This window comes from Stenella coeruleoalba (genome assembly GCF_951394435.1).
Source record: "Stenella coeruleoalba genome assembly, chromosome: 7".
In the NCBI taxonomy this organism is placed as follows: domain Eukaryota; kingdom Metazoa; phylum Chordata; class Mammalia; order Artiodactyla; family Delphinidae; genus Stenella; species Stenella coeruleoalba.
Window position 1 is genome coordinate 40,342,408 of NC_137153.1, and position 18,235 is coordinate 40,360,642.

At 37.9% G+C, this 18,235-nt stretch overlaps 1 protein-coding gene across 4 annotated transcripts in view; it reads right to left on the bottom strand.

The window, feature by feature from the left end:
- The window catches only part of NTRK2 (neurotrophic receptor tyrosine kinase 2), a gene marked incomplete at its 3' end in the record, with an annotated part of 377,788 nt that overhangs the window by 273,181 nt on the left and 86,372 nt on the right, over positions 1-18,235 (bottom strand). For all 4 annotated transcript variants that reach the window (XM_079925508.1, XM_079925509.1, XM_079925510.1 and 1 more), the window contains exons 11-12: positions 16,583-16,683; positions 6,066-6,165 (exon numbers count right to left, since the gene is read on the bottom strand). In XM_079925508.1, coding sequence (XP_079781634.1) covers positions 6,066-6,165; positions 16,583-16,683 — 201 coding nt within the window. The remainder of the gene's footprint in view (positions 1-6,065; positions 6,166-16,582; positions 16,684-18,235) is intronic.

The following is an 18,235-nucleotide window of genomic DNA, read 5'->3' on the forward strand; positions in this document are numbered from 1 at the left end:
AATGTATATAACCAATAAAAGATTAGTACATATAATTTATAAGGTAAGTCAAAAATAAACATTTCTTTCTATTCTTCACATGACAAAAATGCTTAACCTTATTAGTAATCAGAATAACACTGTAAGTGAATTGGCAAAACTAAAAAAGTTTGATAATATCTGACATGGGTGAAAGCATAAAACGATGCCCTCATCTACTGTTGGTGGGAGTGTAAATTGATAAAGCATTCCTGCAAGGTAATCTACCAACATTTAAAATCAACATTTAAAATATACAAACCTTTTCTCTCAGCAATTCATTTCCAAATGTCTGTCTTTATAAGTAAGGTATTATTTTTATTTACTAAATGCCAGTAACTTTCCAAAGTGCTTCACATACATGAACTCTGTTTATCTTATAACAAGCTTCTGAGGTGGGTACAGTTACTGCCCCATTACAGATGGAAATACTGGGGCAAGAGAGGATGAGAAATTTGCTCAAAGTCACATACTTGTAATGGGCAGAGCCAGGATTCAGACCGAGGTAGCCTGACACCAGAGTACTCAGAAATACTATGGAATAGAATTCAGAAAAGAATTGATTCAGAAAGATTTACAAGGCAAACAGTTACCTTTAAAAAGATGCAGAACAAGATTGGTATTATAATGTCTTTATGCAAACAAAAATGAATATATTTGATTATCTACATAATGAATGGAGCTATATATCTTATTATTGACATAATATATGCACTGGGGATGGTTAAAGAAGGTTACCCCTAGGAGTGGAAATGGTAGTGGGAAAGGAAGATGAAGGGGAACTTTCCCTTTTAGCTCTATGTATTTCTAAAGTGCTTGAAATTTTGAAAAATGAGAACGCATTCATGTGTTACTGTTATAATACTTAAATGTTATTTGTCTTTTTAAAAAAATGGTTGGGGGGGAAGGATCATACGGAAAACAGTCTGTCCTTACAGAAGTTTCTATAACTGTGTTTCTGGCTTTCAGTCACATTTTTCCCTCTTTTAAAAGTTGATCCAAATATCTGCTAAAGTCAACCTCCTAAATTTTCCAGAATTATTTTCAGCTCACATAAAAGGCTTTAACCTTCAACCTCTTTAGCTTTGGTCCCACTATGTTTATGACTATTTTTAAAGAACCAAATTTTTGGTTGCTGTTGAAAGACATTTAGAAGATCATTTATATAAGAGGAGAAACTTAAACTGGGGACATTGAATCTGGAGTTAAAACCTGGCTCTGTGTTCTCAGGCAGTGTAGTTTTTTGGTCAATTATGAGTTGGAGATGCCTACTGCTCAATTAGCAGGAATGAAGACATACGAGCGGGTTATGTCAAGGACAGGAGGCTGCAGAGGAAATCTGCAGGCCATCAAACCTGAATAAGGGAAAAGGCTTCCTATTCCAGTTCCTCCTGCGGGACCTCTTCAGGTCACTTTTATATTTACTCCAGAAGGACAAAGGATGCATCGGTACTTAGAGAATAAATATCGTATGTGGACTTCCATCAGGAAACGCAAGTAACAGAAAGCTGATGGTCACAGCTATTCTTCACCAGTGTGATGACTGCCAATCCCCCTCCGCCCTTTTGATTCCCTTATTTTTTTTTTCCAACCCTGTTCATTATCAATGCCATCAGGCGGGGCTCCCAATGTGGATCACTTTCAGAAGACTTGGCAGCCCCTGTGCCCCTAGATGCTTCCATTTCCTCTTTATGTGCACTTCTACATTTTCAACGAAGAAAGGGAGCCAGGAAGCAATGTGAGAACTAAACATAAGACTTGGTTACAACAAAAATGAGAGCATTCAAAGGCTTGATTGCCTGTTCCTTTGGCAATAGAGCTGCTCTGGAAAGGTCCTTGAGCCCTACTTCAGTGAAAATTAAAATAAATCACAGGCATTCTTCAAAGAAAAGGGATAAAATTATACATTTACCTACAGGGTATCGATACAGGCATAGATTTAGATAGATGTGCTATACAGTTCATGCACCCATACTAAACACGCATATGAATAATCCCTATACAGATGGCCAAACGCTAACAGAGGAGCTTTATTCAGGACTCTGCAATTATGATAACTAGATATTCAACCAAAAGCCAAAAGGATGGTGTTAAGGCACAGAAATGAGCATGGAGAAATGGAATAGGATAAATTCTACCTCTTGACATCTTTATTGAAACAGGGCTGGTAGTCTATTGGACACTCGCAACAAGAGGCTTAAAACATATCAAACGATAATGAAACATAATTTCTAGGTTAACACCAAGATGAGAGCCACCATCTGGCACTTCTGCCAGCCTCAAAGCTGGACAAAGACACATATTACGAGGCCACACATTTGGAGGGAGAGGCAGAAATTGAAGAGGCTCACGTGCAAAATGGAAAGTCAAAATGAATCCTCCAAACTTCAACAACGATAACAGTTTAAAACAGTGTGTGAAAACCCACACATCCTAAGACAAAACCTGGACAAAATGACCTCCTGTCTATGACCATTACTTATCTGGAATAATTTCTTTTAAGTTTAGAAGCTTAGAAAAGCTCCAATATCTCTCTTTAACCATTCATATACAAGCTGCCCTCCAAACATTAACTGTTTTCCAATTAACAACCTAAAGTGGATGGAGTTGAAAACTCTCTGTGATCATTCATTCCAACAATTAATATTTATCAACTGCCAACTTTGGCCTTGGCACTGGGTAAGTAATGATGAACAAGACCAATATGAACTCTGGAGCTCACAGTCTGGCCTCTATGTTCTAGATTGCACCATCAGGATTTGGTTATAGTGAACTGACAGAACAGATGAAAAAAAATCCTATGAAGCTTACAGTCACATAGACCCATCTCCAAAGAACACAGCACAGCTCACTGCTGTATTCTAAGATCTAGGTTTAACTCCCTGATTTGGAATTTAGGGATCACCTTCCCATGGAAAGCAATGCCACCAATGATGTTTGGATTCTAGGGTTGATCCATAAATCTTGAGTTGCCCTGCATGCAGCTGCAGTGTGATTTTAAGAGATTTCTGGTTTGTGTTACCCTGGGAATCAGTTGAATCAATAGTATTAAACCGTAATCTATAATCCCAACGCTGCTACCATGGATTGAAACAGTGGAGGCTGAAGTGCGCAATGCTGGGGATGCAAAAAGCTGGAAACACCTATGAGTGGGCTGGCTGCCGTCCTTCAGTCTCAATCTGTCCCCAGGACAAGGGAATACGCATGGCGGTAGAATCTCCCCAAAGGTGCTTAGGAGGGCAAGAATTACATTTGGAATAGCTCATTTGCACGTCAGCCATTGGCCTCTTACACAGAACCAAGGCACTGGTTCTGGCCAAGGATATGCACATTTCATACCGCTGTTACTCAGAAATCACAAGTGACATGTTTTATGGTTATTTCAGGAAGTATAATAGTGTTTTTACACATTCTCCCCTTTTAAAAATGTATGTTTTTTCAACAGCTCTAATAGCATTTAAAGTACATTAAGTTACATTAATTTGCTGATTGAAGTATAGTTGATTGAAGAATAGTTGATGTTTCAAGTGTACAGCAAAGTGATTCAGTTTTACATCTATATATGTATATATGTGTGTGATATATATATATATATATATATATCTTTTTCAGATTCTTTTCCATTATAGGTTATTACAGGATACTGAATATAGTCCCCTATGCTATACAAGAGGTCCTTTTAACTTACATTAATTGTTAAACACCACTTTTTAGGTAGTTTCATTACATGAGCCTCGTCTTCTCTTCTAGGTCCCCTAAATTACAGCTCAGCATTTGACCAATAAAACAAGAACCTCAACTCAGGCCCATTTTGTCCAAACCATGGCACAGTTAGACGTGTAGCTAAAAATAGAGAAAAAAGCTATTCTAAACAAGAACCTGAGTCTCTGAGACAAAATTTTAAAAATAATTTTATTTATGTCTAAAAATAAGGGAGTAAAACATATGCTCTAGTAGTTTCTGCCTGAAGAAAGTCATTTACTGGATCTGTGACAAGGTTAAGTAAAATCTTTCTTACCAATCATTAATGATACCCTTAGGTTATACCCGGAAAATGTAGGTGCTTCAGCAGTGGTCACCCCAAATTATCTAAATAAAAGACTTTGTCAGCCTTAGTGACAGAGTCACTATATGAAATACAATCTTCTCTGAAACAAAACGTCTGCCTTTTATTCTCCTCCAGCACTGCACTACAGAGAGTGAGTTCACATTTACAGATCATTCTTCTGTTGTTTTCTTAACACAAAGTGGGGGTGGGGAGTGACTCCCAAATATTGCTCCTAGGGTTCCCAAAGCCTTTCTGAGCTCCCAGTAGGACCTGAACATACCCTTTCTCTGAAGAGCCCACAAGATGAAAGTTTCCAAGTCAACCCTCAAGACAGGAAAGTGACAGAGCTAGAATCTGGCTCTGTCCAGTAAACACTCTGCTCGGGGACATCCACCCCAAGTGCCTCTAAGGAAAGAAAGCATCTGATCAGGATGAAGAGAACAAAATCCCATGGGAGGCGGCTAACATATAGAGAGGAGAAGCCTAGGCCAGACCTGGGCGCCAGCCGAACATGGGGACCCAGAAAGGTCTTTGAAGCCATGGGTGGGTTTGGTTTGAAATGCCTCTCCCACATCTTGTCATGCTTGGAAAGAGACCTGGGAATCCATGTTTATCCCACAGAAAGGTGATTCTCTGAGAATGCTTGGGAAAAAGCAGCATCCCTTGGAAACCATCAGAAATGCCCATTTCCAGGCCCACCGCAGACCTATTAAATCAGAAACTCTCAGGGTAGCCCAGAAATCTGTGTTTTCACAAGCTCTCCATGAGTTTCTGAGGCAAAGTCAAGTTTGCAAACCACCACCATAGGATTAATTAAAATCACTGCAGTACAGTCCCTCTCCCAAGCCTTATTCATAATTGGAGAATGAGAGGTCTTCCCTCCTTCAAAAGAAATGTCAAGGATCAACAGGCCAAACAGGGAGTCAGGAGAAGGTTTAGGTGTTTTTTTAAGGCTTAATTTACCACGGCTCCTCCTCATTCATTTCAGGTTTGGGAATCTTGGTCATGGGCACCAACAAAGGCAGAGGAAAAAGCAGCAGAAATGGATCTGATTCACCCCAGAGCCCAGTGTACATTGGACAATTTACTGCTACTTAAAGATCACTTTCAAGTAAGCAAGTGACATTAATGGTAATTGTAATGAACCGTACAGATCAAGAAAGCCCACCTGACTGTCTCCCCAACACAATTAAGAAAGACACCACTAAACCTTCCTCACAGATTTCCCAAGTGAGTGGCTATTCATAAGAGACCACGCAGAATTTAACGATAACATATGAGTCAATACATATGCTTAAATTTCAGAGCAAATGCTTTTTAATCACTGAAACTCTTGGCTACTTATATCACAAGAACATTTAAATACGTTTCCCCTGTCCCCCAAAATGAATTTTCAATCCTCTAAAAGAGACCAATGTTCTACTGAGAGGCAACAGAGACCCTAATTTTTAATCGAGCACTAGGAACTTTTCCACTAAAATAAAAAGCCACTCATTCACAAAGCATCAATGTACCTCCAAAGGCTGTTATTTTGCTTCCCAACACTTTAAATTTCAAAATGAGACTCTGAAAAAGCAGCAGCAACACAAAAAGCACACCATGGAAATTCTAGAAGTCAAATGTACAACAGAAAGGACCTTTCTACACAAAATACATGTGTCCATAACTAGCCTACTGCCACCCAGCCTGGCCTGCCTTTCTAAAACAAAAGTAAAACTCCGGTACTATTTTTTTATATCATTATTAGGCACTTGAAACTCAAGAAACCAGTTCTGTGTCTTCTGGGATAACTGTCCTCATTGGAAAATGAGTAGTGCTGAATAATCAACATGATTTTGCTCTGTCTTGATTTGTAGTATCATAGCCTTGTTCCTATTTTTTCAGCCTTCACCCCTAGTCATTGTAAATCTAGCTGCTTCCTTCTTTAGTGGTAATTAGCATTAGTCACAAGCCAAAAATGATTCCACATAAGAAGTAAAATAAACACAACCCTTCTTACCTTTCATGCCAAACTTGGAGTGTCTTGCCAACTTCAGCAGAAACAGCATTACCAGCAGACAAAATCCTACTACAGATGCAATTACCACCACAGCATAGACCTAGAGAAAGGAAGGGAGGGCAGTTATGGTCTCGATAATTAGTTTCTTAAATCCAGGTGATGCTGATTTTGATGGAGATGGTTAATATTTATTGAATACTTACTACCTGCTTTTCTAAGAGCTTTATGGATATCAATTAATCTTTAACAACCCTAGGAAGATTTATGCAGGTCCTATTATTATCCCTATCTCTACAAATGAGAAAAGATAAGTTAAAGCTTATAAAAATGGGGACCCAATTGATATTATACAGATTAACATATACTAATACATCCTATATTATTATATAATGTACAGATAATAGATATTTTATCTCTCCCCATCCATCTATCTACCTATGTACCTACCTACCTACCTATCTGGAGAGAGAAGTGAGAGAGAGAGTATATAAAACATGAATGACAAAATACTAATAATTTTTGAAGCTGCTGAAAGATATAATGGGGTTCATTCATGATTTTCTCTACCACTGTACATGTTTGAAAACTGTCCATGATAAATTTTTTTTTTTTAAGTTGACTACTGTTGCTCTTAGAAGTCAGGGTGCCCTAGAGCAGTGAGTAGGTCTGCAAGGGAGCAGGAAGGCACTTGTGGGTGAGCACAGCCTGTGAAAGCTCATGAGGCTGTAGACTTATGACATGTGAACTTTTCTGTATGTATGAGAAAGATCAATACAAAGTTGTTTTTTTAACTTAAAGGTGTAGCTGCAAGTTGTGAATCATACAAGGAGAGAGAGTAGATGTAGATCTTTGTGAATCCTGTCACAGCCCCAAGCTGGGGATCACAGGGCACAAGTGCATAATGCTAAGTACACACTAACAATTTAGAAACAAAGATCGACACAGGACTATGCATCATCTTCCATTTTGGCTGTTTACCCCAAAGTCCTGCTTCCAAAATAAATTTGTTTCTATAAACCAGGAGTTGGCAAACTTTTCCTGTAAAGGGTCATATATTAAATATTTTAGGCTCTGGGGACCTACAGTCTGTGTTGCAACTAGACAACTCCCCTGCTGTAGTGTGAAAACAGCCACAGACAATATGCAAACAAATGGGCATGTCTGTGTTCCAATAAAACTTTATTTACCACAACAGATGGACAGCTGGATTTGGATATAGTTTGCCTAAACTGTCCTAGATGTCCATACTGACTTAAATGTCTAAGTTTCATTTAATCCACATAACAGTCCATATGACATATTATTATTGTCCCCATCTGTGGTAATCATTAGTGCTGTTTCCCAAACATTTCTGTTTTCCCCTGTGTTTCCCTTTGTAGGATTCACTTCCTGGCTTCCTTGTGGTGAGATGGGTTCAGGTGACTAGTTCTGGCCAATGAGTTGAGACTTGTATCACTGCCAGGAGGAGGATTTCACTGCTTACCGCAAGATCTTAGACTAAAGCAGTGGTTCTCAACCGAGGATAATGTTGCACCCAGGGTACATTTGGCAATTTGGAGTTGTCACAACTGGGAGAAAGGTGCTACTAGCATCTAGTGGGTCAAGGCCAGGGATGCTGCTAAAGATCCTGCAGTGCCCAGGAGAGCCCCGCACAAAAAAAATTATCAATAATAGCAGCGTTAACAGTGCAAGGGTAGTGCTCTCTTTCTCTGTGCCATAATAAATGCTAACTTTTCAAAAGGCGGCTGCCTTGTCAGCCTCATCTTGGAATGAGGATGATGCTGATAGAGCTCCCAGCCAATACGTGTAATGAAGCAATAAATAAACGTTCGTTGTTTTAAGCCACTGACATTTGAGGGGTTTTGTTACTGCAGCATAGCTTATCCTGACTGATATACTCAGCCCACAGTGAGAGGCAGTGTCAAGTGGAGATTAAGAATATGGATTGTTCCTGAGTTTGAAATTTAGATTTACCACTTACTAACTACATGGTTTCCAAATTACTTAACCTCTCAGCATCTCATAAACCTCATGTATAAAATAGAAAATATAATAACACTACCTTGCAGGTTGTTATAAATCCTCAATTAGTCAATGCAGATAATGGGCTTGACATAGTGCTTACTATAATAAGTAATTAATTATGTTGGCTATGATGATGATGATAAAACTGAGATTTATAAAATAAATAAATAAATAAGCAGCCCAAGATCATACCTCTCAAACTTGGGATTGGAATCAAAGTCTGCTCAAGTATAAAACCTGTGATTTATGTGTGATTTACCCACTACATTGCCTCTCCAAAGCATGTGGCTGAGAGCGAAGGCAGGATAATAAAAACATATGGCTAATCCCTCCACAGCACCTTCAGATGGGGTCAGATGGGGACAGCATTAAATAAGCTACGAAGCACAGAAAAGAGCACATGCCAAACAGTTGGCTAGGATGGAGCAAAGGTGTAATCATTCTCTCCTCTGGTGCTTCAGCTGTGAGTGGCTGTCCCACAGAACGCTTCTGCAGATGTCTGAGTACAAACTTAACTCTGTCTCTGTGGCCTATATATAAATAGAGTGGTAGTGATTCCTAAAAGGCTAGTTATAAATCAACTTGTTCTAACCAAGATCATTTCCCTCAAACTTACCTAATGATTTCGGATGTTTCTTTCTCAATCTTTAGTTCTAACTAACATTTGCAAGGGAAAGAGATCATAATATTTTAGCTATAAGTTTCTCTACCCTATTATTAAATTCCAAAATTCTACAGATGAAAGAAGAATTCATTAATAAATGAGTTCAAACACTATTTTATAGATAAGGAACCTGGGACAGAGAGACATTTGGAGGACTTGCCCTGAGTCCCAGGATCACTCTGCAGAACCACAGTCTTACCCACTTTGGAAAGTACTCAACTGGCATTCAAGAGACCTATGTCCTAATGAACCCAGGATACCTTGCCTTTACCAGCTGTGAGACCTCACAGGTGCTTCACTTCTCCCAGCCTCTGTTTCCTCACTTGTACGTGGGGATAGTAATACCTGCCCTGCATGATCTACTTCATTAAAGAATATGTAAGTCATCTTAGAAAATGGAAAGGTGTTCTTCTCCAGAAAAGCAGCTGATGATCTGCTAACAAATATTTAAACCTATTGAAGCAGTTCTAAATGTAAAGAATCCTTTAATAAACAAAAACTCCTGTGACAATGAGAAGAATCGTTTCCTCAAAAACAAGTTATTTGATAAATACAGAATTTCATGTACTCTGTGCATGTGTGCTGGGGTGGGGGTGGTCTTCACATGGGAGAAAAGCAGGAGTGAGTTTGTTTGTTTGGTTGGTTGGTTGGTTAGTTGGTTTTTATCTGAGGCTACCTCTCAGCACAGAACAAAGAGCTGCTCTCCTCTGAAAATCCAGCAGGGTTCATGAGGAGCATCTGCTAGACCAGAAAGGTGAATGCTTAAGGCTGTCTTGCAAATGCTCTGAAAACACCTTTGAATTTTGTATCAGCTCCCTGACTCTGAAACTCTTTTTCTAATCTAATGATCTTTCCTGTGATCAGGGACTGTTATGTATCAAATATTTGATCCACACATAATTTAAAAGTTTTCTTTAAATTCTACAAGACATTGCCTTGTGTCTCTCATGCAGATTTCTAAGAGCCACAGGTGAAGTCGAAACATACAGACTTTCAATGAAGATTATTTTCACTCATCTTGCCTTCCAATGACACTACTATAGATAGTTCAAACATCAAGATATGCCAATTGGGGGCTTAAATTTATCATTTGGGTTCAAAAGAGAAAACTGAAGTTGGTATATAATTTTTAGTAATTGGAACACATACACATCTGTGGGCTTAACACATGTTCCTTGGATTCCTTACATATGCAAACAACGTTCTCAAACCAAGAAACATTAAGTGGTTTGGTATGAGAGTAAAAACTGAAATAAATGCGTAAGGCAGGAATTAGAAAACATTCTTCAGTTGATTTAACACAACAGTTTTCCTTGTTATTTCAATGCAATGCATATAGTCACCTGTGGAAATGTGTGTGTGGTGTGTGTCTCCAAATACTGGATGTGCATATTTTGAGTTGCAGTTAAGTTGTATCTATTTATGAGCCTCCTGGTCCCACTGCATGGCCCTGTTTTAAATATCCATCACATCTCTTTATCATTGCACCAGACACCTAAATCATCATCACCCCACTTCTAATCCCTCTCTTCTGCAACCCATTCTATAGTGTTCATCATTAGTCTAATCACCTCCTAGGTGCCAGGCACTATTCTAAGGACTAGGGATACAGCCATGAAAAACACTGATTTGCCTATACTAAGAATCTTACTAAAGAATCAGGGAACATGTATTGAACATGTAAACAAATAATCAAGGTAATTACACACAATAATAACTGCTCAGAAGAAAATGAAACAGGGTAATGGCTGCTGCTGGTCACTCTAGCTAAAGCTATGTGATGACTATTGGGAAGTGCATACCTTCTAGAGGGAACGGCAAATGTGAAGGCTGTGAGACAAGAGTAAGCCTGGAACATGCAAGAGAGTATTTTAAAAAGATAGTTGGTAAACAGTGAAGAGAGTATGGAGATGAAGTCAGAGAGACAGACAAGGTCAAGATATGTAGGGCCCTGTTAACCACCGTGAGGAGTTGGTTTCTGTAACAAAAGTTTTATTACAATGCATTGGGAAGACTCTGAGAATGATAATAAAAGAGTGATCACTCAAGGGAGAAGGCTCAAGGGTGGTGTAAGAAGATCCTAAACTCATCTCCTACCATGGACACAGCAAATCTTTCAACTAAATATGAAATAATTCCCTCAGAAAGGGACCTGAAAACTAGATGAACAAAGCCTCCACTTGTGCCATCACAAGTATAAAATGGGGGAATGGGGAGTAAAAAAGATAAAGCTTTGGAATGTGTTCAAATTTAAGTTGCTACCAACTTAAAATAGGCTACTACTTACATAGGATGTTATATGTGAACCTCATAGTAACCACAAGGGAAAAACTTATAGTAAATCCAGGAAAAAAATGATAAGGGAATCTAAACATAACACTAAAGAAAACCACCAAAACACAAGGTAAGAGAGAAAGAGAATAAGAAAAGAACAGAAAGGAACTACAAAGACAGCCATAAAACAACTACCAAAATGACAGCAATACATACTGGTCAATAATTACTTTAAATGTAAAAGGACTAAATTCACCAATTAAAAGAGCAACTGAACAGCTAAAAAAGCATGGTCTATCTATATGTTGCCTCTAAGATACTCACTTCAGAAGAAAGAATACACAAAGACTGAAAATGAAGAGATTGAAAAAGATATTCCAGGCAAATGGAAAAAAAAGAAAGCTGGAATAACAGACAAAACAAACACAGTAATAAAAGACAAAGGGCATTACATAATGATAAAGGGGTCAATCCAGCAAGAAGATACAACATTTACAAATGTATATGCACCCAACACAGGAGCACCAAGATACATAGAGCAAATATTAATGTACTTAAAGGGAGAAATTGAGAGTAATGCAATAATAGTAGGGGACTTTAACACCCCACTTACACCAATGGATAGATTATCCAAACAGAAAATTAATAAGGAAACATCAGACTTTGACACATACCAGATGACCTTACTGGACATACAAAGAACATTCCACCCAAAAGCAGTAGATATACATTCTTCTCAAGTGCACATGGAAGATTCTCCAAGATAGATCACATGTTAGGTCACTAAACAAGTCTTAATAAATACAAGAGGATTAAAATCATATCAAGCATCTTCTCCACTGACAATTGTATGAAACTGGAAATCAATCACAAGAAAAAAATGGGAAAAACATGAAGATTAAGCAACATGCTACTAAACAACCAATGGGTCTTTGAAGAAATAAAAGGAGAAATTAAAAAAAAATACATAGCAACGAATAAAAACAGAAATACAACATACCAAAATCTTTGGAATGCAGCAAAAGTGGTTACAAGAGGGAAGTTCATAGCAATACAGGCCAACTTCAAGACACTAGAAAAATCCCAAATAAGCAGTCTAACTTTACACCTAAAGGAACTAGAAAAAGAATAACAAATGAAGCCCATTATTAGTACAAGGAAGGAAATAATAAAAATCAGAGCAGAAATAAATAAAGACTGAAAAGTAGAAAAGATCAATAAAACTAAGAACTGGTTCTTTAAAAAAATAAACAAAATCAATAGAACTTTAGCTAGACTAATAAAAAGGAGAGAGGACTCATATATAAAATCAGAAATGAAAGAGGAGAAATAACAATGACACCATAGAAAAACAAAGGATCATAAGAGATTATCATAAACAATTATTTGCCAAAAAATTGGACAACCTAGAACAAATGGATAAACTCCTAGAAACACAATTTTCCAAGAATGAATTATGAAGAAAAAGAAAATCTGAATAGACAAATTACTAGTAAGGGAATTGAAACAGCAATCAAAATTCTCTCAACAAACAAAAGCCCAGGACAAAAGGGCTTCAATGGCAAATTCTACAAAACATTCCAAGAATATTTAAGACCTATCCTTCTCAAATTCTTCCAGAAAATTGAAGAGGAAGGAAGCCTTCCAAACACATTCTACAAAGCTAGCATTTTCCTGATACCAAAACCAGACAAGGACACCACAAAAAAAGAGAGAATTACCGGCCAATATTCCTGATGAACACAGATGCAAAAATCCTCAACGAATATTAGCAAAACATATCCAATAATGCATTAAAAGGATCATACACCACAATGAAATATAATTTATTCCAGGGATTCAAGGATGGTTCAATATCTGCAAATCAATCAATGTGATACAGAACATTAACAAAATGAAGGGTAAACAATCACATGATCATCTCAATAAATGAAGAAAAAAGCACCTGACAAAATTCAACATCCACTTATGATAACAACTCAACAAAGTGGGTACAGAGGGAACATACTTCAACATAATAAAGGCCATATATGACAAAACCACAGCTAACATCATACTCAGTAGTGAAAAGCAGAAAGCTTTTCATCTAAGATCAGGATCAAGACAAGGATGCCCACTCTTGCCACTTTCATTCAACACAGGGTTGGAAGTCCTAGTCATAGAAATTAGGCAAGAAAAAGAAATACAAGGCATCCAAATCAGAAACGAGGAAGTAAAAACTGTCATGATTTTCAGATGACATGATAAAATGTATGGCATTTCTATACACTAATAATGATCTATCAGAAAGAGAAATTAAGAAAATAATCCCATTTACAATTGCACCAAAAGAATAAAATAACTAGGAATAAATTTAACCAAAAGTGAAAGACCAACACACGGAAAACTATAAGACCCTGACGAAAGAAATTGAAAAAGACACAAATAAGTGGAAAGATATTCCATATTCAAGAACTGGAAGAATTAATATTGTAAAATGTCCATAGTACCCAAAGTAACCTACAGATTCAGTGTAATCCCTATCAAAATTCCAATGGCATATCTCATAGACCTAGGACAAATAATCCTAAAATTTGAATAGTACCACTAAAGAACCCGAATAGCCAAAACTATCATGAGAAAGAAGAACAAAGCTGGAGGTATCTCACTCCCTGATTTCAAACTGTACTACAAAACTATAGTAATCAAAACAATATAGTACTGGCACAAAAACAGACACACAGATCAAGAGAACAGCAGTGAGAACCCAGAAATAAACCCATACGTATATGGACAATTAATTTACAACAAAGGAGCAAAGAACATACAATGGAAAAAGGATAGTCTCTTCAATAAATGGTGCAGGGAAAACTGGACAGCCACAAGCAAAAGAATGAAACTAGACCACTATCTCATGCCACACACAAAAATTAACTCAAAATGGATTAAAGATTTGAATGTAAGACCTGAAACCATAAAATTCTTACAGGAAAACATAGGCAGTAACCTCACTGACATTAGTTTTAATGTTTTTGTGGATCTGAATCCAAAGGCAAGGGAAACAAAAGCAAAAATAAACAAATGGTACTACATCAAACTAAAAAGCTCTGTACAGTGAAGGAAACCATTATCAAAATAAAAATTCAACCTCCTGAGTGGAAGAAGATATTTGCAAGTCACATATCTGATAAGGGGTTAAGATCCAAAATATATAAAGAACTCATACAACTCAACAACAGAAAAACAAACAACCAATTTGTTTGTAAAAATGTACAGGAGATCTGAATAGACATTTTTCCAAAGACATACAGATGGCCAATAAGCACATGAAAAGATGTTCAACATCACTAATTATTAGGGAAATGCAAATCAGAACTGCAGTGAGATATCACCTCACACCTGTTTGTATGGCTATTATTGAAAAGCAAGAAATAACAAATGTTGTCAAGGATGCTGAGAAAAGGGAATCCTCATACACTGTTGGTGCGGCTGTAAATTAGTGCAGTCACTATGTAAAACAGTATGGAGATTCCTGAAAAACTTCAAAATAGAACTACCACATGACCCAGCTATTCCACTTCTGGCTATTTATACAAGAACACGAAAACACTAATTCAAAAGGATATATGCACCTGTATGTTCAATGCAGCACTATTTACAATAGCCAAGATGTGGTAACAACCTAAGTGTTCATCAATAGACAAATGGATAAAGAAGATGTGGTATATATACACAATGGAATATTACTCAGCCATTAAAAGCAATGAAATCCTGCCATTTGTGACAACATGGATGGACCTTAAAGGTATTATGTTAACTGAAATAAGTCATACAGAGAAAGACAAATACCATATGATTTCACTCATTTGTAGAATCAAAAAAAAAAAAAAAAAAACAAGCAAACAAAGAAAACAAAATAGAAACAGACTCATAGATACAGAGATCAGATTAGTGGTTACCAGAAAGGAAGGGAGCTGGGGGTGGGCAAAATGGGTAAATGAGGTCAACTGTATGGAGACGGATACCAACTAGACTTCTGGGGCTGATCACTTTTTAGTGTATTCAGATGTTGGATCACAAGGTAGTACAGATGAAACTTATAAAATAAAAAACTTATTTAAAAAAGTCACTCAGGCTGCTATATGGAGAATGGCCAGAAGATCACAAGAGTGGGAGGGGGGACAGGGTAGGAGGCTGTGGCAGTCATCCAGGAACAAGCAATTGTGGCAAACTTTCTCGGCAAAGGGCCAGATGATAAATATTTCCAGCACTGCAGGCCATACAGACTTTGCTGCAACTACTCCACATGCCCCTGTAGCGCAAAATTAGCCACAGATGATATGTAAATAGGCATGACTGTGTTCCAATAAAACTTTATTTATGGACACTGACATGTGAATTTCATAAAATTTTCATTTGTCACAAAATGTCACGCTTCTTTTGATTTTTTTTCAAACCACTTAAAAATGTAAAAACTATTCTTAGCCTGTAGACTGCCCCCAAACAGGCATAAGCCAGACTTGGCCCGAGGGCCATAGTTTGCCAGCCCCTGGGTTAGCCTGTGGCTGAGGCTGGGGAGGTGGGGAGATATGGATGGGTTGGTGGTTTACAAGGAGGCAGAACTCACAGGATGTTAGACTGGGCGCACAAGACAGGGAGGAAAAGAAAAGAATGGAGGAATCTGCTGGGTTTTGACCTGAGCAGCTGACAGACCAGCCCTGCCACACAGTCCTAGGGAGATGCAGCCCTGCTGCTCACTCACGCTCCCTTCAATGCTCCTCCCTGCGCCATAAAGCTAACTACCTGGCACTGTGGTTCAAGACCTCATGGCCCTGCCTCGGACCACCCTCCCTCATATGCCTTACCTTCCAAGCAAGAATGCTTCCAGACTGCAGGCTCAGGCTCACACACCCAAAATGCCCTGCCCTTCGTTTCCGCTATGTCCAAATCCCAGGCATTCCGCACAGGCCACGGAAAAGGCCACCTGTCCCGCAAAGACTCCTCTGGCTCTCCCAGCAGGAAGGAACAGGGCGCCTGCCCCTCTCCTTCGCTCTCTCGCATTGCCTTGCTCAGCCTCTGTTTGTAATTTAGGTGCTAATATTCACGTCTCAGGTCTCTGACTTAATTTAAGTGTAAGCTCCAAAGGGACAGATACGTGTTTCATTCGTATGTTTATATCCCCCCACGGCCTGTCCCTTCCAGAACCTACTGGATTCCTTACATTTGGTGGGCACTGAAATTTTTATTAAAATATTTAAGGAGACACGTGTGGAGACAGAAAGAACTCTACATGTCCCTGAATGAGAAAGCTGGTTTCTTGCTCTTCTAGCAATAATCTTTTAAAGGACAGATATTTAAAACAGGAATCACCAGCAGTAGGTCACAGGCTATATGGTACCTTTATCACTCTCTTAAACCCTTCCATTAGTTTCTCCACACTTCAACACTCTATTTATAGCTGCACAATAAAAATGTTTTGTTGAAAGACTCGCACTGAAGCAGCTCCATTCCTTCAACATTCAAGCATCCAAAATGCTCAGAACCATTCCACGAAACACTTAAGTATCCCACTCACCGAGAGATGTTCCCGACCGGTTTTGTCAGCAACATCTGTGGAAGGGATTTCATTACTTCTGTTCGTGGTGTCCCCAATGTCATTTGCCGCAGTCCCATAATCTTAAATTGGAGAAAGGGGAAAAAGAAGGAAGTATGAAGTTGTCATTAGGCTGCCAACAAACATGAGGCCACAGTACAACCCAGAATGAAGCAAGACAAATTACAAGATTCCAAACCACTGACAGCGTGGCTGGGGAGAAGCGTGACCCGCCGTTGGGTTAAATCCATTGCAGCGTTAGGACTGTGCGATGCGAAAATTATATTCAGCCCAGATCTTTACATCATTGTTTTGTTTGGTCAAATTCCAAGCCAGGTCTAGGATTTTTCTTTGCACATAAGAATATATTCCTTTTTTGATAAAGTATTTAATGAAAATACAAAAAAGAATCGATCATGTAAGAGTCAGATTTACAGACCTGGAAGGGTCTTTGGAAATCGAGTCTAACCACAAGTTTTACAGCTGCAGAATGAGAGCTAAGGGATGTTAAATGACTAGTCTAAAGTCAACTGGCAAGAAGGCAACAGAGCCTAGACATGAACCAGGCTTGAAATCAGCAGCTCTGATTTCCGAGGCAGAAGCACTCAAGGTAGAATGTGGAATCGGCACCAATAGGGAACTTGGGTCCACATCTGAACTTTTTTGAAGAGCTCTGAATTGCCAATATATCAGTTTCAGAATTAATGTGTAGGGAACTTCACCGATACAACATTTAGAATTGTGAGGGTATGTTCTCAGTTCTCAAATGCAGTTGCTCTTCTGAATCAATTTTAGTCTACAGGGATCAGGATATAAGTAAATGATTTTTTTGTAGACAAAGTTTTTATTAACATATTACATATAAAAGTCATAAAAAGTTTTTGGTAAGCTTATTGCAGACCATGTTGTTTATAAATTTTTGTATTTTTATTCTAAATAGGTATGGTGCCTTCAATTTCCATCCTGAACAAACAAACTCATTAAGGCAGCCCTAGGTAATCTTCCCTTGGTAGAATTATCAAGCTGGCCTTAGGGCCACCAATTTAAATTATAATTTTACTAGCAGAGTGTTCCTTTGAATGTGAATGAAAATTAACAGAAAAAGCATATATTTTCTATCTGTAGCTGTTTTCTTTTTAACCGCAAAACTACATTCTCACCATTTTCATTTTGAATATATTAGAACTTATTAATATTTCAATCAAACAGTAGGAGATATCATTTATTTGCTTATTTTCCCTTTTCATATTATATCCAGCTACTCATGCAAAATTCAACCACTAAAGTATCTATAGTTTAATATCATGACATTGTAGCCCAAAGATCCAAAGTGTGACCTGAGACCAATGGAAAGATGACATTTTTAGAGTCTTAAAAGTTATTGGAAAGGAGTCCAAAACATAATTTTAAAACTGAAAATCACAATTCAAACATATTTCTCTGTAACACAATTTGACATACTTTCTTTAAGCCATATCAGAACAAATAAAAATAAAAATACACAAATCACATGCACAAAATTATCCAAACCACAGTTTGGAGGAAAGATGGCTTAACATGCATAAAGCAGGTAAAGACAATGTAATTCCCTAGTTAAAATTAGCTCAAGTTAAATATACACACGTACAATAAACA